This window comes from Rhizopus delemar, genomic scaffold (assembly GCF_000149305.1).
Source record: "Rhizopus delemar RA 99-880 supercont3.5 genomic scaffold, whole genome shotgun sequence".
NCBI lineage: Eukaryota > Fungi > Mucoromycota > Mucoromycetes > Mucorales > Rhizopodaceae > Rhizopus > Rhizopus delemar.
Window position 1 is genome coordinate 2,141,889 of NW_027137831.1, and position 22,538 is coordinate 2,164,426.

At 34.4% G+C, this 22,538-nt stretch overlaps 10 protein-coding genes across 10 annotated transcripts; 5 read left to right on the forward strand and 5 right to left on the reverse strand.

The window, feature by feature from the left end:
• Positions 1-4,530: 4,530 nt before the first annotated feature.
• Positions 4,531-5,277, forward strand: RO3G_07586 (uncharacterized protein; the record flags this gene model as incomplete). The annotated part of the gene is made up of 4 exons (XM_067662176.1): positions 4,531-4,709; positions 4,796-4,840; positions 4,903-5,065; positions 5,131-5,277. The coding sequence occupies 4 exons, from the start codon at positions 4,531-4,533 to the stop codon at positions 5,275-5,277; spliced, it is 534 nt and encodes a 177-aa protein (XP_067518277.1).
• Positions 5,278-5,934: 657 nt separating this feature from the next.
• On the reverse strand, positions 5,935-6,856 carry RO3G_07587 (uncharacterized protein; the record flags this gene model as incomplete). Its single annotated transcript, XM_067662177.1, has 2 exons — positions 5,935-6,443; positions 6,565-6,856. 2 exons carry the CDS (start codon positions 6,854-6,856, stop codon positions 5,935-5,937), a joined length of 801 nt encoding a protein of 266 aa, XP_067518278.1.
• Positions 6,857-8,609: 1,753 nt separating this feature from the next.
• Positions 8,610-9,507, forward strand: RO3G_07588 (uncharacterized protein; the record flags this gene model as incomplete). Its single annotated transcript, XM_067662178.1, has 3 exons — positions 8,610-8,619; positions 9,125-9,286; positions 9,338-9,507. The coding sequence occupies 3 exons, from the start codon at positions 8,610-8,612 to the stop codon at positions 9,505-9,507; spliced, it is 342 nt and encodes a 113-aa protein (XP_067518279.1).
• Positions 9,508-10,981: 1,474 nt separating this feature from the next.
• Positions 10,982-12,847, forward strand: RO3G_07589 (uncharacterized protein; the record flags this gene model as incomplete). Its single annotated transcript, XM_067662179.1, has 4 exons — positions 10,982-11,717; positions 11,780-12,288; positions 12,341-12,488; positions 12,543-12,847. The coding sequence occupies 4 exons, from the start codon at positions 10,982-10,984 to the stop codon at positions 12,845-12,847; spliced, it is 1,698 nt and encodes a 565-aa protein (XP_067518280.1).
• A 770-nt stretch (positions 12,848-13,617) lies between these two features.
• RO3G_07590 (uncharacterized protein) lies at positions 13,618-15,277 on the reverse strand (the record flags this gene model as incomplete). Its single annotated transcript, XM_067662180.1, has 3 exons — positions 13,618-14,901; positions 14,953-15,066; positions 15,131-15,277. 3 exons carry the CDS (start codon positions 15,275-15,277, stop codon positions 13,618-13,620), a joined length of 1,545 nt encoding a protein of 514 aa, XP_067518281.1.
• A 480-nt stretch (positions 15,278-15,757) lies between these two features.
• Positions 15,758-16,828, reverse strand: RO3G_07591 (uncharacterized protein; the record flags this gene model as incomplete). Its single annotated transcript, XM_067662181.1, has 2 exons — positions 15,758-16,484; positions 16,545-16,828. 2 exons carry the CDS (start codon positions 16,826-16,828, stop codon positions 15,758-15,760), a joined length of 1,011 nt encoding a protein of 336 aa, XP_067518282.1.
• Positions 16,829-17,183: 355 nt separating this feature from the next.
• Positions 17,184-17,561, reverse strand: RO3G_07592 (mitochondrial 37S ribosomal uS8m domain-containing protein; the record flags this gene model as incomplete). Its single annotated transcript, XM_067662182.1, has 1 exon — positions 17,184-17,561. The coding sequence occupies one exon, from the start codon at positions 17,559-17,561 to the stop codon at positions 17,184-17,186; it is 378 nt and encodes a 125-aa protein (XP_067518283.1).
• A 927-nt stretch (positions 17,562-18,488) lies between these two features.
• On the reverse strand, positions 18,489-18,716 carry RO3G_07593 (uncharacterized protein; the record flags this gene model as incomplete). The annotated part of the gene is made up of 1 exon (XM_067662183.1): positions 18,489-18,716. One exon carries the CDS (start codon positions 18,714-18,716, stop codon positions 18,489-18,491), a length of 228 nt encoding a protein of 75 aa, XP_067518284.1.
• Positions 18,717-19,615: 899 nt separating this feature from the next.
• On the forward strand, positions 19,616-20,053 carry RO3G_07594 (uncharacterized protein; the record flags this gene model as incomplete). The annotated part of the gene is made up of 2 exons (XM_067662184.1): positions 19,616-19,910; positions 20,025-20,053. 2 exons carry the CDS (start codon positions 19,616-19,618, stop codon positions 20,051-20,053), a joined length of 324 nt encoding a protein of 107 aa, XP_067518285.1.
• Positions 20,054-20,632: 579 nt separating this feature from the next.
• RO3G_07595 (uncharacterized protein) lies at positions 20,633-21,862 on the forward strand (the record flags this gene model as incomplete). Its single annotated transcript, XM_067662185.1, has 1 exon — positions 20,633-21,862. The coding sequence occupies one exon, from the start codon at positions 20,633-20,635 to the stop codon at positions 21,860-21,862; it is 1,230 nt and encodes a 409-aa protein (XP_067518286.1).
• Positions 21,863-22,538: the final 676 nt, after the last annotated feature.

The following is a 22,538-nucleotide window of genomic DNA, read 5'->3' on the forward strand; positions in this document are numbered from 1 at the left end:
ATAAGGGAAGGAGAGGGGGGCCAATTAAGTATAGAAAAAAAAAACAGTTGATGTTCTTTTTTTTTTATATAAAAAAATTACAAAGAAAAAAAAAGGTCAGATCATATTTTTCTTAAACGATTGGACCCTTTAAATATATTTTTCCCTATTCAAAAAAATTTTTTTTTGGAAATTGACAAGCGAAACTCGGAAAGGAGAAAATGCTGATGTTTAATGATTTGAAGCACAGAAGGATGGTTTCGGTAAGAAAAAAAGTAAGGTAAAGTTTAGTTTATAAGCCTTGATTCTAGTCAATTCGATACTATCATTTATTCTATTTACTTTAAAATCCAAAGATCAATAAGCAACCTTCAAAAAAAGGTCTTGATTCTCGTATTGAATGAAATAAGAGTACGGCCAAATACGGAAATGAAAAAAATATAAATCATTGTCAGTTCCAAGATTAGATTAAAGTTTACAAGATTTGTGTCACAAAAAGATGCAGAATATGTCAAACAGTCACTTTTTCCCACACTCTTTGAACCTCATTTTTTCCCAATACATCATGTTCATCACTTGGATCATCAATGGGCTTTTTGATTCGAAAAGTAAAGAAAAGAAAACGAAAAAGAAGCAGCTTGTTTTCTTCTTCATCTCTTTTGTCTCCGCTAAGATTTTAGTTGATACAAATTAAACAGTAACAAGATAAGATAAGCCTTTTAAAGCTCAACCACTCTTCATCTCACTCATCCAACTGTTCATCTAATTCAAGCATAAAGAAATAAAACTAGGGTACTGACTGTGATGTGTTTTGTTCACTGAATGCAATTCATTCTCTCGTTTCATATATTCTGGCTTACAAATGCTATTTTAGTGATCCAATATGATAACCAATAAAATTCATTTTATTTTTGATACAATCCCATTGATTCTCCCCACATTTTGCTGAGAGATTCGGACAATATTTATCCATTCTTGTCACACAAGCAAACGGTCCATTGATCTACTTTAGGAATTTAAATGTGTCTTGCAAAGAAAAAAAAAAAATCACGTTCATTATTAGGTCACAAACACACACACATAAATGTCAGACTAAACTGACGTACTAGTTGAGAATAGAGTGCTTAACAAAGGATGACTTTTTAAGAAATATGAACAAAGGGTTCATTGAATGAATGCTGTTGATATAAATTAATTATTTGATTTTTAACGCTGTACAATACCAAAGGCTTCTTGGCTCAACTTATTTAGCTTTTACTTTTCATTCTGCTTGAATCCATATCTTTAAAATCAGAAAGAAAAGAATAGATTCGATTAAAGTCAATCGAAATGACGATGAACAAAGTATTTAATCACATCAAATCACAAATGGCTTTTTTCTCAATTTCACTTGCTATTTGAATCTACTCTGTCTATTTTATGTTTAATGAATAGTAGATAGAAATAAGTTGATTTGACCTTTTTTATAATAGCTAGACTACTTTTTAACACATTTTCTTGTTTATATTTAAAAAACAAGTTGTATATCCTCTTTGGATTTAATAAACAAATTTAAACATAGCATCAACCTGTCTGAACCATCTCCAAGGTTTGATAGCTCAAGATTTTCCTATTGATTTCAATCGATTTACGAAAAAAGAAAGTACAATTGAAATTTAAAACTCAATTGATTCTAATTGGATTCATCGATCCCTTTCTTTTACATGTTTACTGAATTCATTTCAACAAGTAAATCCTAACTTGTTTAATTATTAAAGTTTTGTTACAAATAATCTATCTGAATCCGTTTAATTGTCTATTAATCTATTGCAAAATAGAATTATTAAAAGCTTAGTTTTTTTTTTTTTGGTTTGCATAAGCCAGTTTAAGAACAAAGAAACAATGAGTTTAGATAAATAATCTTGTTCTTTGTATCAAAGATTTATTAAAACCAAATCAAACCAAGTCATTCAAATCAATAAATTAAATGTGAATCGATCATACTAAACATATGTTACACAAACATGTTTATCCAGTTGAAATAAGTCAAAAATCATCTTTCATCCAATCTACTTGAGGCATAGATCGTGGCTTTTATATATAAAAACAGTACATTAAGAATACATGTCAGATAAAAGACATGCTTATTCAAAAGTAAAATAAAAAGAATTTAATTTTTTTTAAACAAAAAAAAGTACAGTCTAAATGTTTATCCGATATGATTCTATATGTTTGACATATTTAGTCAATATTAAATGATGCTTTTATCAAAAAGAAGGATTACATGCAAGCTAGGCTTATCACTGACACCTGATTCTATTTATCCTTTATCGTTTTTGCTTTTAAAAGGATTCGATAGGATTATGAACACCTACACCGTTTTGTTTTAGGGAATGTTACAAGAGTATGCCATTACTCAATTGTATACAAGTAAATGTGGGTTCAAATAAGGTCTCTTCCTACTATGCGATTCTGATATACATCATTCGAATCTTCTTCTTTCTGTTTATTTGATTTAAGAAAAAGACAGAGTGAATGCTTTTTCTATTTTAATAAAGAAACATGTACACTTTTTTTTTTTATTCTCAACCCACCTTATATAAGCAAAGGATCATCATTTTGACAACTTGGTCAAAGCATTTTCTTTCTCTCTTTTAATGTGTTAAAGTATAGATCTTGAAAATCAAAGAAAGGATGATAAATTTAGTTTTCTATCAATTTCTTTTAGCTATTATTCAATTGTACAAGGATTGGATTGTAAGACAATTTTATTGTGAAATAGTTTTGAAATTCTGATTTGTTTTACATGTGGCACCTGTTATAAATAAAATCAGGTTACTTTATTTGGAGAATAGGCTCTCTCTCTCTCTTTCAATATTTTATAATTAAGCTACAAGATACACTTTATCATTGTTTCTAATTCTATGTCCACTCGATTTTATTTATCCAATTTCATTCATCCAAAACTTTAAAGGGTACGCCCTTATTTCGTACGACTGATCAGCATTCTCCTTTTTCTTTTATTTTGCCATTGTGAACTGTTTCTTTCCAACGTCTACCCGCTTTTTGCATTCAACAAAATAGTTGAGAAAAATATATAAAAAAAAATACTCTTTCTTTTTTGGATATGTCATTTTAGGATAGTTAAATATTAGACAATACATGGTTAAGTGAACAAAAAGATTATCTTTACTTTAAATTATACCAAACAACTTGATTAAAACACAGGTTACTAAATCATGTCAAACATGCTTTATTTCTATTCAATATCCATGACTATAATTGAAAAGAATATACCCTTTCACAGCCTCTCCAAATTAACTGATGTCATTATTTAATAATCAAGTCTCTTATCTTTTTGTACATTTGATAACAAAATACAATTGAACAGCATCTCTCTGTTGTTCATAAACAGTGAGATGCTAATAATCAATGCCAACTTCATTTGGTACTTTTTAGCTCTTACTTCACACAGGAGGTCGTTAAATGAAATATAGCCAATGAAAAAGAATGTGTCATAAGATGTAAAGACAAAGAAGAAGAAAAAAGGTGTGTATTCAAGTTTATTAAAGGGATGAATAGATACAAGAATGATTGACTTTATGATCTATTGAATCAACCACTCTACCTTTTTGTTGAATACAACAACAGAATAAATAATCTTTTTTTTTTTTTCTCAACGGCATGTGAGTTTATTGAAAGGTACTGTTTTCAATTAAATATCCGCTGCATTGGAATTATGACGCGTGGGTAAAGAGAATAGAGGACGATAGAAAAGGTAGAGTTGGTTGGAATAAGAAGAGAAAATAGAGACAATGTAAACTATATTCTTCTGATTTGCAAATAAAGAAAAAATACTGAAAATTAAAGGAATAAGACTGGAATAAAAGGAACTCTAGCATCTCCGGGTTGTTCCTTTTTGTGTGATATTGTTAGTGTAACACCAAATGAGGCAATGAAACCTTCCGTATAAAATAGCACTTGCAATAAAAAAAAATCTTGCGCTTCTCATGAGTACTTGTTTTCTTTTTTTCTTCTTTGAATTCATGTGTTTTTTGATATAATTATTTTTTTAATATTGTTTTGATCGATACTGATTCATATCTATTTGTTAATATCTCGTATGATACAATTGTCACCTTACGGACAAAGGGTTGTATTAAGAATTAATCTCATTGGGATGTGGATAGCTGTACTAGTGAGCATAAGAAACTTCTTTGTTTGCTACAGACAGTATTCAAAAACAAGAGGAAAAATGTAAGAAAAGGATACTGGTTAAATCATCCAAACTAAACCTTACCCCTTAAAGTCATTTAGTGAACATGGCCCAAGTGATCGTCTTGTGCGTTCACAGATTCTTGTATGGCATCATTCCTTTATTCGAGATCTCTACCTGTGCCTATTTTCCCTTGTTGGTTTCGTAAGTTTCTTTTGTCTATCAACCCATTTTTAACTATTTATTGTCTAGTTTTTGGCACATCAGTAAAAAAAAAAAAAAAAAGAAAGAAAGAAAAAGATTTCTTTATGATCACTGACCTGTTTATTTAAGCTTACATTTTATTTTATATCGTCATGTTTATGCGCTTGATCATATTAGAACTCGATCGATACTCACGCTGGATCAAAGCCATTGGTGTTTTATTAATAGGCTTAAGATTTGCTGATTGGCCTTATGAACTTGCCTTTATTTCTATTCAACAAACAATCATGGCACAATCACCTAATAACGGTGCAACTTGTTGGGCCATATGGTAAGTGGATGATGTAAAGAAACAGGATGGTTTAACCAACATGTAATAAAAAGGGGAAAAGGTGTTATTATCTTGAACTTTGTTAGTGATGCATTAGCCAATCTGTTCCTTAGCGGTATGTTTATTCGAAGGTAAATGACAGTGACATCTCACAAAACACACCCACACGTTAATGAAAAGCATATAAACATAGGCTTTTTGTTCATATCAATCATTCCAAGACATTATCCAGTCCTCACAGTCAACTGATTGAGAAAATCGCAAGAAAATCCTTGTTGTGTTTTGCATTTACATTTGTGGTTAACTTGATTATGAATTTACTCAAGGTTACAGTGTTTCTTGGCACTGAATCGGACGTAAATAACTTTTGTGCACAATCTGTTCTTTTTTTGCATCTTACTAAATTTAGTATTTTATATAGGCCTTTACAGTTTATTTTCAACTTATTGAATCCACCTTGTTAATTGAAGCTCTTCGTAATGATAGTGTGATGAAAGCAGAATCAAATGCATTGATATGTGAAAGTTGTCATAAAGTAAGTCCAAAAAAGAAGGATATTCAAAGCTAACGTTTCATTTAGGAATTGAGTCGTTCTGCAGGCCAAAACGGATTCAATGACGACAATAGTGATTTAAATAATCAAATAATAGCTGGCACTTTTAGAGAACATAATAAAATAATGGATTCAGATATCGAAAATATAAAAGATGGATCGAAAGATGCCAACATCACACCAGCTGAATTAGCCATTCTTTCTCAAAGACAACCTCCAACAGAAGAACAACCTTATTCATCACCTTTTCCAACCTCACTGGCCCCAAGACCTTATGCGTCTCAAAGCAAGGAGACTTCTACCGCATCCATATCATTTATAAATGAATCCATTTTGATGACTAACTTTGTAAAAGATAAAAACCTCTTTCCACCGAGAATAACAGGATCAGAAAACAGTTCTAGCAGTAGTCATTCCTCAAGAAGAATTGACCGCTTTAATCCTATTTAATTTGCATCAACAATCTATACTCACACTGTACCGTTTTTTCTAATAATTTATTTGAAATAAGAATACTAATAATAAAAAAAAATAAAAAAAAAAAAAACATTGAACAGTAAAAAAAAGAAAACTAGTTATTATAGAATATAGAAAAGTAATGAATAAATGCAATTAAATGAAGAACAAATGAACCTGTATTCAGTATCCACAGGCATCCTTCCCCCTTTTTTTTTATAACTTTTTCTTTTGATCCAATCGCTTTTGTTCTGCTTGCTTTTTACGATAAGCACGATATTTGACATCTGTGCCAAAGATATAATCCCACCATCGAAATGAGGAAGCATAATTACCCACAAAAGCCATATGATGATAATCATGATGGTCTGCACCAGCCCAAAAGGGAATAAAATGACGAAGGGACCAAGGGAAATCATAACCAGAATGACAATCAATTGCTTGGCACAAACGGCACACAATCCAAAAGAGCATCGTGAACAGGTGAAGCTGCCAATGACGGTCTGAATGAAACACGTATTTCTCAACAGCATGATAGATCAGTGGCCCACCGATCGTGCCAAAGCCAAGGATCGACGTCTCCAGTGGATGAGCATACTCTGCAGCGATACCAAAGGGGGATGCGTATTCATGATGAACTTTGTGAATTCGTTTATAAAGGGGTGGCCAATGCATCAATCTGTGAACAGCATAGTGGTAAGCGTCTTCAAATACAAAAAAGATGGCTACTTGAGGTAAAATATATTTCCTTTTTTAAAAACCATCATCTTTTAGCTCTCTTCCTCTTCCTCTTTCTTTCTTTTATATACACTTACCATTCAGGAAAAGGACAATCGGTATTCATACCCAACAAGGATGCCATTGGATGAAACAAGAAAATAAGAGGTCCTTCAAATAGAAAATGTTGATACAAGACTTGTTTTGTACACTTCCAATAATCAGCCGATGTATTCACTTTGTTTTGTTGAATCTTGTATTGTTTGAAATAAGGTATAAAGTCACAGATCAAGAATGGAATGAATCTACCAAAATAAACAAGTTCATGCATCGTAAACGCAAGGATGCCAGTGACAAGTAAAGGGTTGCGGTCCCGATAGAGTTCTTGCCACTGATGTTCTAACCAACTCGCTTGGTCCATTGGGATCGTCGCGTTCATTCCTCCTTTAAATACAAAATAAAGAGAAAAAGAGAATTAAAAAAAAAAGTGTTTTATATCATCTTCTTTTCGGAACAACTTACAGAACGCATTCAAGTGGGATGATTTTTCTTTCGGAATATAAAAATTCACTATAAAAGTGTACTGCATAGATGAAGGGAATCAAGTAAAAAGAAAGTCATCCTCTTTGAAATCATTTCTGCAAAATCTATTCTATTATTAAATGAACACTGAAAAAAAAAGGGGGGGGGGAGTTCGCTTGGAATTCTTTTGGAGGATAAGAGAAGGGGGGAGTCTATCCTATTACTATAAAGGGAAATTGATTGTCAGCGGTATCGCTTGTTTATGACAGAAATGTCGTGCAAAAAACTCTTGAAAAAAAAAAAAGCTTATGATTAAAAAGATTAAAAAAAATAATGTAGAAATCATAGCACATATAAAACCCAATTTGTTTTCAAGGACTAATAGTAAAGAGGATCTATAGATACCTTGGTCTAAACTTGATAACAAGCTTTTTTATAGTTTAATCGTCCGGATTCAGTAATTAAAAGTGCCTATCTGTCCTCAAAAGCTGGATTAGATCAACTTCACTTGATTCAATCGAAAGCTATAATCATATGAAAGCCTTCATCCAGATGCTAGTTGTTGGGTGATAGAATGCTGTAGAAAACTACGATACTGAAAAGTAAGATGAAGGAAGGTTAAAGTTGATTTCAAACAAGTTTAGTCTAGTTAGACTATGGAAGGATGAGAAAGAATAGCTTGGATTAACTTTCTCAATTCATTTTATAAGTGAGAGAAATAAGGATTTATTTATCAACAATAAAAGATTGTGTATAAAAGCATACAGTTTATTCATAGTTGGTATTATTTTTAAATGTAATCGTACATATTACACTTGTTTTATAAAGTGTTCAATAGAAATAAAATCATACATAGACCATAGTAATAAGCATAAACACTTGCATCGAAACTGATTACTTTTCTTGATCATTTGTGTTGTAAGCTCCATTTTCTATCTTTTTTTCTTTCCTTTATGAAAAAGACAAAACTATACTTGAAAACTGGATAGAAAGACTTTTTTTTTTTTTTTTTTTTTTTTTTTTTTTTTTTCTTGTAATGTCTCAAAGACATCACTTAGTGGTTTATATATCGAATAAGAGATAAACCACTCATACAGTAGAATCCATCGATGTATGATATAATCTAGAATTGATAACACAAACCTAAAATATAGATTAATCCAATGACAACCAATACGTTTTCCATTTTGCTTACCATACATCAAGATGCATACTGTAGCTGCTTCAAAATTATCCTCGTGTGCATTCTTGAGCCGAACATGCAACTTTCTGCTATAAATTTTTAATATCCTCACATGTGTATAATCAACTTTCCCTTCTCAAGCCTATTTTTCTTTTGATCTCTCGGTTACCAATTCCTACAGTTATGCCTTTCCGGTTGAGGGGGTAAAAAAAAAAAAGAAAAGAAGCCCTGTTATCAAATATTGAGTGAGGGGATACACCAAGCTTTCAAAAAAGACCAAGTTTCAATAAACAATCAACTTCATTTTTTGATACAAAGTCAAATTCATCTTTATTTAGGCTTTACTTGTACTATTTAAAATCAGATCTGTTATGATATGATTCAGCTTTGATCCTTCAGATTCACCATTGTTCTATTTCGTATTGTGATAAAGAGAGATTAGGATTTTTTGAAGAAAAGTAAAAATAAAATGAGTGATAGTAAGATCCTCTGTCGAAATATTCTTGATCGTTGGTGGACTAATAGTGTTAATAAAACGAACCTCTGGGCCAAAATAATTAGTGTGAGTTCTGCAGCTTTGAAACCTCAAGAACTTGATGTATTTTGATTTCGTGGAAGAATACAAACAGGTGATGTGGGTGTCACAGTATTTAAAAAGACAGAATAGAAAGCATCGATACATTGCTCAAAATACTTCTGTAAAACCAGTGTCTTGTATAACAGATCTTCATGCTCGATAACATGGAGAAATTACTGGTCGCTGTGTTATTATTGACTCTGGAAGGCGAGACTTTTTGTACTATGTACATGAAAACTCTACTGCTGATGCACCAAGCACATATAGATACACCAAGTCTTGTCAAGATCAGATGGAAAAAGCAAAGAAGTATCGTTGGGTCTGTAAAGTCATTAAACCACAAGAGGTATAAAATGCTAAAGATACTCTTGTAAACTCTCAATCTTTGAATCTACAAATTTTTGAAGAATACCTTAGAAATCGTGCATTGGTTACTGAATTGTTACAAAGACATTATACTGAAACTACAACTAATCATTCAACTACTCATCTCTTGCATCGAAAGTTGAAGCTGTCCAAGTATATTAGAAGACAAAAAGCTAACAAGGATATGGCCGCCAAATTGAAAAGTAAGTTTGGAAACGATGCTGTTTTTGCTATAAGTAACTATTCTGCTCCAGATATCCGGTGTCAACAACCTGTGAGAGGCGTCAGATTCAGAAGGCTGCTGAAGAAACATGGACTTTTAGTGTATTTGATGGATGAGTTTCGGACAAGTCAGTGTTGTCCCTCTGATGGATATTGTAGTCTGACAATCTTCAAGAGAATACCGAATCCATGGTCGAATTAAAGACAAAATAGTCCTGAGGTGATTTGTCATGGTTTACTTAGCTAATCAAATACTCTAATCAATGATTATCAAAATTGTTTGCTGACCTACTTTTTTTTTTGTTCCTTCGATGTACAAATCAAAATTACAGCGACTGTACAAAATATTTCAGGTGAACGTTTATGGAATCGGGGTTTGGCAACATGCCTAAATATGGTTCATATTGTTCACAGCCCTTCGCTTAAATGGTGAAATACCAGCGAGGTTTCAGCATGCTGGAGCTGAAAGGAGAGGCCCGACTAGAAGAAGATCTAAAGAGACTGAAGCACGATGTGTTTACCTAGAACCCTGTAAATTTCCAACGTAGTCATCGCTGTGTTGCCTTAGGTGCACTTTGGCAGGTTTGAACTTGATTAACTTAATACTTTGTTTATTAACATTCAGTTGTTGTACTTTTTATCATTGAATGTAGGTTTTGAGTTTTTGGTAAGTTTCATGTTATTGGTATATTATCTATTTCTGCTAATTGATTTTCTTTTATTACATGTACTCATTATTGCTATTATCCTTATCCTATCTTATTTGCACGAATAATTCAAGTAGTTTATTATCAACTGTGGCTTACATTACAGCTTACAGAGAACAAACAAATGAAATAAAGCAGTATTTTTAAATTTTATTCCATTCATTCCTATTAATTACACAGTTGCCGTATTGGAAGATGAAGATGAGGCGGTAAAAGGCTTTTTTCGTCGTGCTTTATTTTCAATCTTAATATATAACAGACTCTCTAAGACTTATTTCTTCAAGTCTTGAAAGTGCCTTGGTTACTCTTTGTTGCTTATATTTTGTAAATAAAGGTTAGGAAAGAAATCGAATCAAAAGCACAGGAGCAAGCAACTATCACATCTTCACCTTCCACTCCGGCAACTGTGTGGTCTATAAATCCTCGATTTTGAATTTCCTAATCTTAGCTCGTCGTTGCTGGTATCACAAAGCAAAGAGCAACCTAATGAAAAGGAGGAAGGACAAGCGATGAGATTTTTTTTTTGCTTATTCAACCAGCGAATTTTGTAAAATAGCGATGTTCAAAGAATATGTGATACCTTCCCTTGTTGGCAATAACAAAGATTTGTTTGACCGTATATTTCACAAAAAATTCCATCATTGTGCAACAGAACAAAAAATAATCAGAAAAGGGGGGATTGAATTAATGGGGAATTATTGGCTCAGCTAATTTGCTGGATTGACTTTAGGTTTGAGTTTTCTAAAGGCTGTTAACTAATTAAAGGTATTAGCGGTATTTTTATAGTGTCATTCATGAAGATTCAATAGACTAAAAAGTTGCAGATGAGAAAGAAATCAATTTGTTTACTTCCATAAATAGTAAGTCTATGACGACATTTTAGGTTGCACACAAAAAGAGTCTGGGCCTTAAAAAAAAGGAAATTTCGTTTTTTTTTTTTCTTTTTTTTTTTTTTTACTTTCTTATAAAATGAGCTTGACTTTTGAGTCCCCAACACATATAGGAAACCAAGCAAATGATGCCTATTTTACTCCTTTAAATGCACCTACTTCACTGTCCACAACCAGCAATTCTAACAATATAAACAATAGCACCAATGATTCTTTAACTGCAAGTACTCCATATTATACTGCTCCTATTAACCCTGTACTCCATCAAGAGTTTTTGAATGCCATTCAAGCTCGTCAAGCTTCCCAACCAACTGTCCTTAGCAGCCCTTCAAGCGGGCAAAAACCCGTTTTAGCTATGGGTTCACTTGCTAATCGTAGGCTAAAATTACAACAGCAACAGCAGCAGCAATCTCAACAAAAACAAAAAATGACAGACAACGAATGTAGCACGCTTCCTTCCGTAGCACCTATTGATCCTAATCAGTTAAATGAGCTTCTGACCAAGACCAATTCAGGCTCTTTACTCATCTTGGATGTTCGTTCGTTTGTTCAATTTTCACATTCAAGGATTTGTGGCTCTATTAATGTTTCTATACCAAACACAATATTAAAACGGCCCACATTTACTTTGGATAAAGTTTACGAAGCCATTGTTCATGAAGGGGCCAGAGAAAAATTACGAAGCTGGCAAACAGCCGACCACATCGTATTTTATGATCAACAATCACAATTTTTGCAGGAAAATAACGCCTGTACTTATTTAAGCACTAAATTAATTAAATCAGGCTTCAAAGGAAGACTACACTACTTGAAAGGTATAAATCAATAAAACAAGAATAAATAGACGAAACAAAAAATATTGATACACTGTCTACAGGTGGCTTTGATTCCTTTTCTGACCAGTACGTGGAAAAAATTGAATCTAACCCAATTAGTCCTACATCTGGACCCATGAATGGAGGTATACCAACTGGACCACCTACGACCATCGGAGGCACTTCTGGTTTTTCTTTGAACCTCAATGGCGGTGGTGGTCGACGTCCTATGCTTCGTTTAAATAACTTGCCTATGGCTACACCCACACTCGGACCATTTACGGCGCCTATGCCGCAGTTTGACAACCAAGCGTTTAATCCTTTCTTTTCAAACATCCGTCAAAACATGGAATTGTCACATGGGCCCATTCGAGAGCGATTTCCTATTAGATTGCCGCCTAAATGTCATATTGATCCAAGTGACAATGACCATATTCAAGTAGATAGATCTCCACTACGTGTTGCTGGTGGTCAAATGGATTCTGAACATGCAAATTGCTTCAAGGCACCCACTTGGTTACAAAATACAGTAAAAGAGCAAGGACCAAAATTATTAGCTGAAAGTTATGAGGTAAATCACTCTTGCTTTATCATTGGATTTTTGCTTATCATTGTTACCATAGAAACTAGAACGAACAGAACAAAGAAGACTTCAAAATATCATGCATTTTCATTCTAAGCATACAAATAACCCTGCCGAATTTCCTTTTAGTATTGTTGCTGGTATTGAAATGGGTGCGTTAAACAGATATACAAACATTTGGCCATATGGTAAATAACAGAAAGTATACATAATAAACAATAGGTCCTAATATCACTTTTTAGAATACACAAGAGTCAAAATAAAAGAACATCACAGTTCGGATTACATCAATGCAAGCTATGTTCAATATATTGATGGAGAAGGATGCACATCTGATGCAAAGCCAGAAGCGATAGACGTGAAATATATAGAAGCAATGAAAAATAGCAAGAAAACATCACCTTATCGTCAATATATTTCAACTCAAGGCCCATTACCTGCAACATTTAACGATTTTTGGCAGGTTGTTTGGGAACAGGATTCTAGAGTGCTGGTCATGTTAACAAAAGAAGAAGAAATGAACAAAGTAAAAAGAAGACTATGTTGATGACAAAGCTTTTTAATTTTTTCCCTTTTACTTTAGATAAAATGCCATCGTTACTGGCCCAAGACATTAAATGAGGCTGTTACATACGGACAAACTACGGTTACATTAACTAGCGAGAATATACACAAAGTGAAAAGCTTAGGAGATGATAAGAATGAAGAAGATGCGATCATTATAAGGCAATTAACAATTTCAAAAAAAGAGGATAGTCGATCTATCACTCATTTACAATATACCGGCTGGATGGATTTTGGAGTACCAGATAATCCTTTAGGAACATTGCAAATTATTCAAATGGCTAGTAAAGCGCAGGAAACGTACTCAAAACGAGATTCAGCGGTAGGTCCAATGATTGTTCATTGTTCTGCTGGTTGTGGTCGATCGGGTGCCTTTTGTGCAATTGATACTGTACTCTATCGATTGTCTCAAACGAATTGTAATACAAAGTCAGATGTTTTGTTAGAAACAATTTCCCGTTTCCGTGAGCAAAGACTAAGCATGGTGCAGACACTAAGACAATTTGTTTTTTGCTATGAAGCTATCTGGTGGTGGCTACTAGGCTACGGTCAAGACATAGATAGTAAATCATCAGCAAATGCAGAAGATATGGATACCTCTTTGTAGATACAAGACTTTTGTTTTGAAATAAAAAAAAGTAAATTTCCTTTATTTCGATACAATCGTTTATATACATGTGCATATATTGAGTAAAATAAATAAATATGGTATACATTTGAGAAAGAGAAAACACATAATCAGTAATAATGCTCTCATGTGTTTGTTGATGACTGAGTACTTAATCGAATAATACGTCTTTTTGGTTTCTTCTTTGGCTTCGACTTTAATTCAACCTTGACTGTATGCGGTAAGGAACGGTATGTGAAATGTTCTATTGTATGTGTGAATGGTGATATTGTATGATGGATACTTGTCAGTTGTGCCAATTTGGCTGCAACAGCATTTTCTCTAGGATTTAATACAATGTCTTCATCCATTGACATCATTGTTAGTCTCTTTTCTTCCTGTTTAACCAGTGGTAGTTCTGGCCCTTCAGTTATATACCAAGGAGCATCTACATCATCTGCATACATTTCTGCCGCCACCATTGAGTTCACTGAAGACTCATCATAATAGTAGTCTTCGTATTCATCTTCTGCTAATTTTGTTTGTGAGTCTCCAAATTCAGAATAGGGTGGTGTCTTTAAGGCTGCAAACCGACTGCTGTAGAGTTCATTCAGCGTAGATAGGTTGGCTGCTGTAACTGGTATACTTTGATTGTTTATAAAAGGCGATTCTTTCATATTAGTTGCTTCTGGTGACGTAGATAACAATTCACTGTTTCTAGCATTTCTATTTCCTGTTTCATGCATAAAATGTAAATCACTAAAGCTGCCGTACATGGAAGCAGCATTCGGCCTTCTAAAAGAGTTGTTGGCTAATTCTTGGCCATATGAAAATGACAGGGGCAAATTAGGCAATGTATTCGTTCGTGGTGAAGAGGAATCAAATTCTGGCATAGATAAAACATCAAATGGCTTATTGTTGCTCATTGAAGCGGAATTTGGAATGGTTGTGGTAGCAGTTGTTGCCATGGCATTGTTGCGTTCAACGCCAGGATCGGAAAATACAGAGCGGGCTTTGCGGGCATTCTTTTTCAAAAGATCTAATCTTTGGGCTTGTAGCCATTCTTCTTGATCTTTTTTGGCTTGCATCTCTTGCTCTTTTTGAATATGACGTAAACTTAGATTATGTATCATTACAGGTAAATCTTCTTGAAATAGATTTCGCAACTGATTTTCAATCTCTCGCTGTAAAAATGATCGAACGCTAGTGATACTATCAAAGGTAGAGCTTACAAGAATACTTTCCAATGGATCATTTTTAAAGACGAGTGTAATACCCTTTGTCTTTGAAACAACAAGTACAATAATTCCTCTTAATTTAAGATCACTGATTCTTAATAACATCGGTACAATCAATGGTTGATTTGCAGCCAAGACAGTAGGTTGAGTGTGTCGAGGTAAATCTGATTCTTTTGCATGCATTGGATTTGCCTAAATACTTTATTTAATCATTTATTTTATAACTGAAGATTTTCTTTTTACCTGGACTTTTGTTTGTATCACAATGTATGCATCACCACAATAAGTTAACTTGAATATTCCTCGGAATTTATCAGTAGAGAGCTCCCCTATTTCCAATATTTCTAATTCAGGTGCCTAGTAATTAATAAAGGAAAAGTAAGGAGTGGTTTTTCAAATATTGTTTTTTTCTAGAAATTACAGTGGTGCCCATGTGTAGTTCAGTGACGGAAATATAATCAACAATATTTTTTGGTTTGTTTCCTTTGTTCAATGCTGTTTCAAGTTGTGAACGAGCTTCTTGATAGAATTCAGCATCGAATTCGGGCCAGTTGAATTTGAAGGCCATTTGAATTCTTTTATTCTTAATTTGAAGAATATAATTATTTGTGCTGATAAAAGAAAAAAAAAATCGACATATTTTTTCTGTAGGGTTCCTAAAGTATTTTTTTTTTTTTTTTACTGATGACGTTTTTCTTTTTTCTTTTGGAAACCAGTTGGTGTGGGGCATTACTCAAAAGATTTGAAGCAACTAAATGAAATAGCCTTCATTTTTTATTGTTATGTTAAACAAAATTTAACTCGATTTTTACTATAGCTGTTTCTTTATTGCTTTCAAAATTCTACTGATCGAAATCAATGCAATTGTATTTTCAATAGCAACATTGTTATTAAACAGAATAACTTGTGTGATAAAGTAAGAGTGGTGGCATCGTTCAATAATTTTGGTAACGATGATATATAAAAACAGGGCTTGATCTTACAAAAAAAAGTCTTTATTTAAAAAGGCTCATTTTCCAAAGTGACAAAAATCATGAATACTTGCTGTTTACTTAAACTCTTTAAAATTATCACGATTCTTCTTAAAATATTCCTTCACGCTGCGAGGTTCGGCGTTCAAAATTTCTTTTAGATCTTTAGTACAAATATCTTGCTTGCCAGCATTAGCTAAGTGCCAGCCTTCCATCATCATTTCAACGGCATGATCATGGAGGTATTTACCAAGAGGAAAAGACCATGGACCATCACGTTCCAACTTTTCAATTTCTTCTCGCCAATTTTGTTCGTGATGAACGGGGCGTTCCTTGAATCGCTTATCATCTCTCATACGGCGAAGATACTCTTTCATTTGATGTTCAGATATTTCTTTGAAATGCAACCCTTCACGTCCCAATCCAACACCAATTTCACGAGCTATCTCCTTGGATGTCATAATGTGCATAGGGGTAAATTCATAAAGCTTTTTCATTTTACTAGATTTTTTGCCGCGTCCTTCATGCTCCATACTCGCTAACTTATATATAGCATTAGTCACATCATTGATGTCAACGCAACCCCATTTAGCATTCTCCTTAACAGGAAGAGCAAGCATATTTTCGCCTTCGATCTGAGGGGCCATGAAATAAAAGTATTGATTAAATCTGGAATGACGAACAATACAGTGGTTCTCATGAAAATGCTCCTTGACCATCTTTTCAATCTTGTGGAGCTTCATAAAGTTGTGGTACTTGTGATGCTCATCAGCTTGACGTTCTTCAATACGATCAACACCAACCCTATTATATGCGTCTATAGTTAACTTTGATAATAATATATAATTGCATGTATCCTCTTACATAGAGTGCATACAAAAGAACTCAACTTTATGGTGGTGACTGACCTTTATCATATGTTCAGCTTCCTTAAGGCTATCGTGGGATTTTTCTGGAATAAGAGCAACAGTACGGACATCCTTCAAAGCCTGGCGGAGCTTTTCCTCGTCTTTGTAATCGACTTCCATCACATCTGCTCCCATTTCTTCAAGAAGATTAAAACCATAACCATGTCGACTGCGGCAAAGAACACGCAGCTTATGTTCAACTGCAAAATTATCTTCACGTTTCTTTTGCGCTTGAAGCATACGGTAAGCTATAGCAAAGCCAAGAAAAGAGTCACCATTGGTAATGATGCAAACATTTCGAGTATTAGTATTAGCAGACATTTTCGTGAATGAAAAAAAAAAGGAAAGTTTCATCTTGCCCTTATATACAGTTTCAATGCACTTGTCATTGACAAGTCTAAAAAATAGATGTTTTTTTTTCATATTTATCTTAATTCTTGTTATTGACAAGTGATAAGAATCGTTCAATCCTTGTTGAAACAATACATAATATAACATCAAATGAAATTAAAATTCCTGTCTCATTTTGTCCGAATTTAAGCTCTATTTTATTTAAACAAGTATGGTACAATTTCTGATTTATGATACGGGTTTTTCATGAAGCACGACAAAGAACTTCACCGCCTACATTCTTTTCAATAGCTTCCTGAAGTTCTAAGACGCCTCGGTTTGTGTTTACAATAGCAATTTCTCCAGGCTGAAGTGGCTTAATAAATTGTGCTCTTCTCCCATTAGCAACATTTTTTAGTTCATTTACTGTAAAATGAACTTTCTTTGAAGGCTTACTAACAACAGCAAACTTTGATAAAACAGGTGTGTTTTCCTTGTATTTCAATGTAAGCCAAAGTCGTCTAGTAGCCACATTATCATTTGTTGTAGGGGTATAAGTTTGATCTGGGCCAAGGTGGTTACCACGAGTGACAGAAGAGACAAATCCTTCCTTATAAAGAATGTTAGAAACAGCTAAATTCATCTTTGTTTCTGGTATCGCAATTGATTGGAGCCTGGCCCGAAAGCCGTTTTGAACTCTAGCACAAAGGTCGTAAATGCGAGGCATTCTTCAAATAATTAAACAATATTGGGAGGAAAGGGGGTAAAACCAAACTAATGCCCAAATAAAGAAAACGGGTCCAGGTGTCTTTCTGTCCAATCAAATTCAAATTTAACTTAACTATAAGCCACTGCACTGAGTTTTGTTCAATGATATGCTTCTAACCTCCAGTATTGGTACTGATAATGCGGCCACAGCTATCCTTTCGCGTGAAGTCATCTTTTTTAAAATTAACATTATTATGATTATTACTTAGAGACAATTAGCAAACCTACTAGAAAGCTAAAGGATTGCCCAAGCATATGAATATAACATGAGGAGATCGGTATTTTATACTTATAGCTACTGACTAGTTTTTTCTTTTCTTTTTCACTGATTGTGCTTATCCACATTAAATACATAGTTACCATTGATGAAGCCTGTGTGTCAAATGCCCCAATACAAGTAAGTGAATTTTTTAGTGTTGAAGCATATGATAACTTAACTATATGAAGCGTCCTAAGTCTATTATTACTACGCATCTTTTTTAATGGTTGGGAGAAAAATCTACTTAATACATAGAACAGAGACTCATGCTCCTTTCAACAAAAGAAAGTAGACAGAATAAAAAAAATGTTTTCATTAAATAATTTCTATAAAAGAGAATAGTAAAACATACGATTAAATATATTTTTATTTATAAAATTCTTAAAAAGAAAAACCCCATTTGAGCACATAATCACTTTTGTGATTGAATTGCCCGGGCTAGATCAAAAAATGTGTAGAGAGCTAAAAACCTTTTTGATAGGCAAAAAGGAAAAAAGACAGAGAAGGGAAGAGGAGAAAAGAAAAGTATGATCGGATACTAGGTTAGTTCTTGCTGAGCCAGTTCACCAGCTTGGTTCCAAGAGAGGGAATTTCCGAAGGGATCGTGCCATGATGGAGGTAGTCGAGTTCGAATAGAATTTGGCAGATAGTAGGCCAGCGGACAGTCCAGGCTGAGGGAGTTGATGAGGGATGTTTGAGGGCACCGTTCTTGCGTTTGGTTGGTAATTTGTTCAAAAGGAAGGACAAGGGATCAGGTACGGTGGAAGGCATTTGTAGTCGTTGGTGCATGTGTAGGCACCGAATCGCATGAAAACGGGTGAGCATGTCAGTTGGATGGTAAATACACGGCTTAGGTACACCGCCCGGTAACCAACCAAGGCGCCAGCGTACGACTCGGCTACGTTCAATTGAAGTCATTGGTAACCAGAGGATAGGGTCAATAATTGATTGGGAGCGGCAAGCAGACAGAAGCTTTGTGCGTGCACGCTGACAATTTTGGTTAAACAAATCCTCGAGGTATTTCCGACAGATGATTCTGAACGTTTGGCGATTGAGATGTTCTATGTCTTGGTTACAGCATTCTCGCCATAGAGGAGATGAAGTGAGCTTGTACCAGTGAGAATGGCTTGCAGAGGTTCGAAGATATGGTAGTAACCGAGAAAATAGGGTGTCATCAGGTAAATTCAGAGATCGAAGTATGAACTTGGCTTGTAAGATATGGACGCGATTTTTCATTGAAGGTTGGTTCACCAAATGGAGCATCACTTGAGTTGAAGAACGGGAGCCACCCCCAAAGATTCGACGTAGACACTGGTTCTGACAAGATTCAATTGTTTGAAATTCGCGGTACTTCACCATGCTGATGGCAAGGCCGTATTCAAGTTGCGGACGCACGATTTGCGTATAGAAGCGAACAGAGAGAAGGCGATCAAAGCCGGCGGGATTAACTCCAATCATTGCCATTGCGTTCATTGTTTTCAGCGCTTTGTTGACGTTGCCTTGGATAAGTTCCTGAGTATGGAGATAACCACCTGGATAGTAAAACATACAGTGAATTGCGTTTGAAAATAGAATTTTTGGGAAATAAAAATAGAGAAATATTTCTTAACCAATAGAAATTTTTATTAAGCAGTAGATATTTTTTTTTTTAACAATAATGGGTAAGCAAAATGGGTAAGCTGGGTAAGCAGGTTAAGCAAGTGGTTAAGCAGGTTAAGCAAATGGTTAAGCAGGTTAAGCAGGTTAAGCAAGTGGTTAAGCAGGTTAAGCAAATGGTTAAGCAGGTTAAGCAAGTGGTTAAGCAGGTTAAGCAAATGGTTAAGCAGGTTAAGCAAGTGGTTAAGCAGGTTAAGCAAATGGTTAAGCAGGTTAAGCAAGTGGTTAAGCAGGTTAAGCAAATGGTTAAGCAAGTGGTTAAGCAGGTTAAGCAAGTGGTTAAGCAGGTTAAGCAAATGGGTAAGCTGGGTAAGCTGGGAAAGTGATGATGGTTACTGTCGTATCCCAACATACTTTAAACATGATTCATATTCAATTTATAAGAAATCAGAGTAGTGAATGCTTTACAAAGATTTATTACAGTCTTTTCTCTATTATTCGGTCATAACTAATTCCACTCCTTTAACTCAATGCAAGCTTTTAATATAACTCCTGATGCAGTGCAACATAAATGAAAAACAAATCTACTTAAGAAATAATTATAAAACAGCCCACTTGCATAACCTGAAACAGATCTTTACATTAAAGTTTATTCACACTAGATCTGCAGTTATAATTAATTTAAGTATCTTGAAAAGGATTTAATTAAACCTCCATGAAAAGAATATAAATACCAGATATTACAATATTAAATAAAAATATAACTTTCATTTCATTCTGCGTTCCATGTCAATGTCGTTGGAAACACAAAATTCAATGCCCCAACTGGTTGCTATAATCAACACATGTTTTGTTTGCTAAACACCTACAGCACCGCACAAAAATTACAGGATCATCTTTTGAACCACCAAATCAAAGCGAAAAAACGACCAAAAAATGTTAAGCGACCAAAGGATAGCAGTGTTTGCATTGTACAGAGCGACGATGATCATCAGCAGATTGAAAAACACTTTGGCTGCCCTTCATGCTTTGAACATTTCAAAGAGTTGAAACAATTAGAAAATCATTTTCGTAAACATCATTCTGAATGCATGCCTCAACTACCAACGCAACAAACAAATGAAACTGAAGAGTCACAGCCAGAAGTAGATAGTGATGACGAATCTCAAGCATACGGAAAACGAAGTGCCTCGGAAAGTTCAAGCTTGGATTCGAAAGCAGAATTAATGAACCCATCATGTCTCTCATTTGTTCTTCCATCCGCCGATGATCGTCTCGTTATTGATCGTTTTGATGTCTCAGCTGCATTTTATAACTTTCAGCAGTCAATTTTGACTCACAAATGGAAACTCTCTCTTGAGGATCATATTCATTGTGCCATGGCTTCAACTTCAATCTTACTCTTAGCACCCAATCGATACCCAGCTGACTTATTACCATTTTTTGACGAGCAACAAATTAACTCAACAATTGGTCATATTGAATTAAAGTATGGTTTGAAGAAGCCAACAATGGACGTTGATTTGGTAACGAAAGCGGTAAAGATATTGCAAGATGTGATCTCGAGAACGATATCAAGGGAAACAGCTGAGATCAACTTGTTGACATTAGAAGCTGGTGAAAAAGAGCACAAATTTTTCAAAGCGATTGCGGCGTTGGTGAAGAAATTGCCTAGAGTATCAATTCAAGAAGAAGTAAAGGAATTGGAGCTTTGTTCCCGTTTTGTTGATCCCTTTTTATGCGAGTTATTCGACGATCCAGATGCTGGAACTTTTTTCAGGTGGACAAATGAATTGACAGTTGAATCAAAAAAGAACCAAAGTTCGTTAAACTGGAGACCAGACATCGCCATAACAAGACTACAGGGTGTTAGGTGGAGATACAATCTTGGTTTTGGTGAGGCGAAGCCAGCTCAGCCAGATTCCAACCACTTTGCGATTTGTAAAGATCTTTTACGTGTGGGTGTTTTCTGTAAAAACTCAATTGATTCACAGAACATGGATGGTGTGATGGGGTTACAAATTATTGGAAGAACCATAACATTTTATGTTATGGTTTTACCTGCCACTGGCATCTACGGAATGTATGAATTAGGGGAAATTCAAGTACCCAGTTCCGTAGCCGATATCCCAAAGCTCTTAATGGATATGGCTACGGTTTCATGCATTCTTGATGTCTTTGGCAGGGTATGCGTTCCTGCAGTCACTCCCATCACTACAAAACAAACGCCAGCAACCATTAGTGATGAGATTTTGACCCAAATTTTCTCAAGTACTCAAAGTAGAAAACGCCCCTGTCACTTGAAACATCACTATAATTAGTATAGAAATAAATATGTTCGATACCATTTTTTTTATAAATAGTCTTTTGTATTTTTTAAAGTGTCATTAAGTAAAAATTTACCACTTTTGGTAGTTCTTCATCATCAAAGAAAAATTAATTGCTGAATGGATCAATGGAAAAAAATTATTAGCAGTAGAAAAAAAAACCAATGGAGTTTTTTATTTATTTATTACCTTATTTATAACCTTTCCATGTTGCGACATTTTGGAAATTGTCTTTGGGAATGTCGAATCCAACCTCTACAGTTTTTTGCTGTAACTGTTTTTGCTGCTTCTTCAATTCTATCAGCAATCATTTCGTTCTTTCCAAGTGGAGTTTTGCGAACTACTGACTTGATTTTTGCCCAGCATTCTTCAATAGGATTCAGCATTGGCGAATAGGGGGGGGGGTAAAAATAAAGCATAATGTCCACTATCCCTTATTGCTTTTAGGACTTCTGGTGTTTTGTGAATGGAGGCGTTGTCCATCACTATGTACATATTCTTTAATCCAATCTTGTTCAAAACAGAAATGATCTCTTCTACAAACAACACAAAGTGTGACGAATTAGTTCCATGAGCAAGGCTCTTTTTGTACCAAGAGGAGTTTTTTGTTTCTTTCTGCTTGATTTTGGAACTTGTTGCGAAAGAGCAATCAAGCCATAGGCTGACGAAT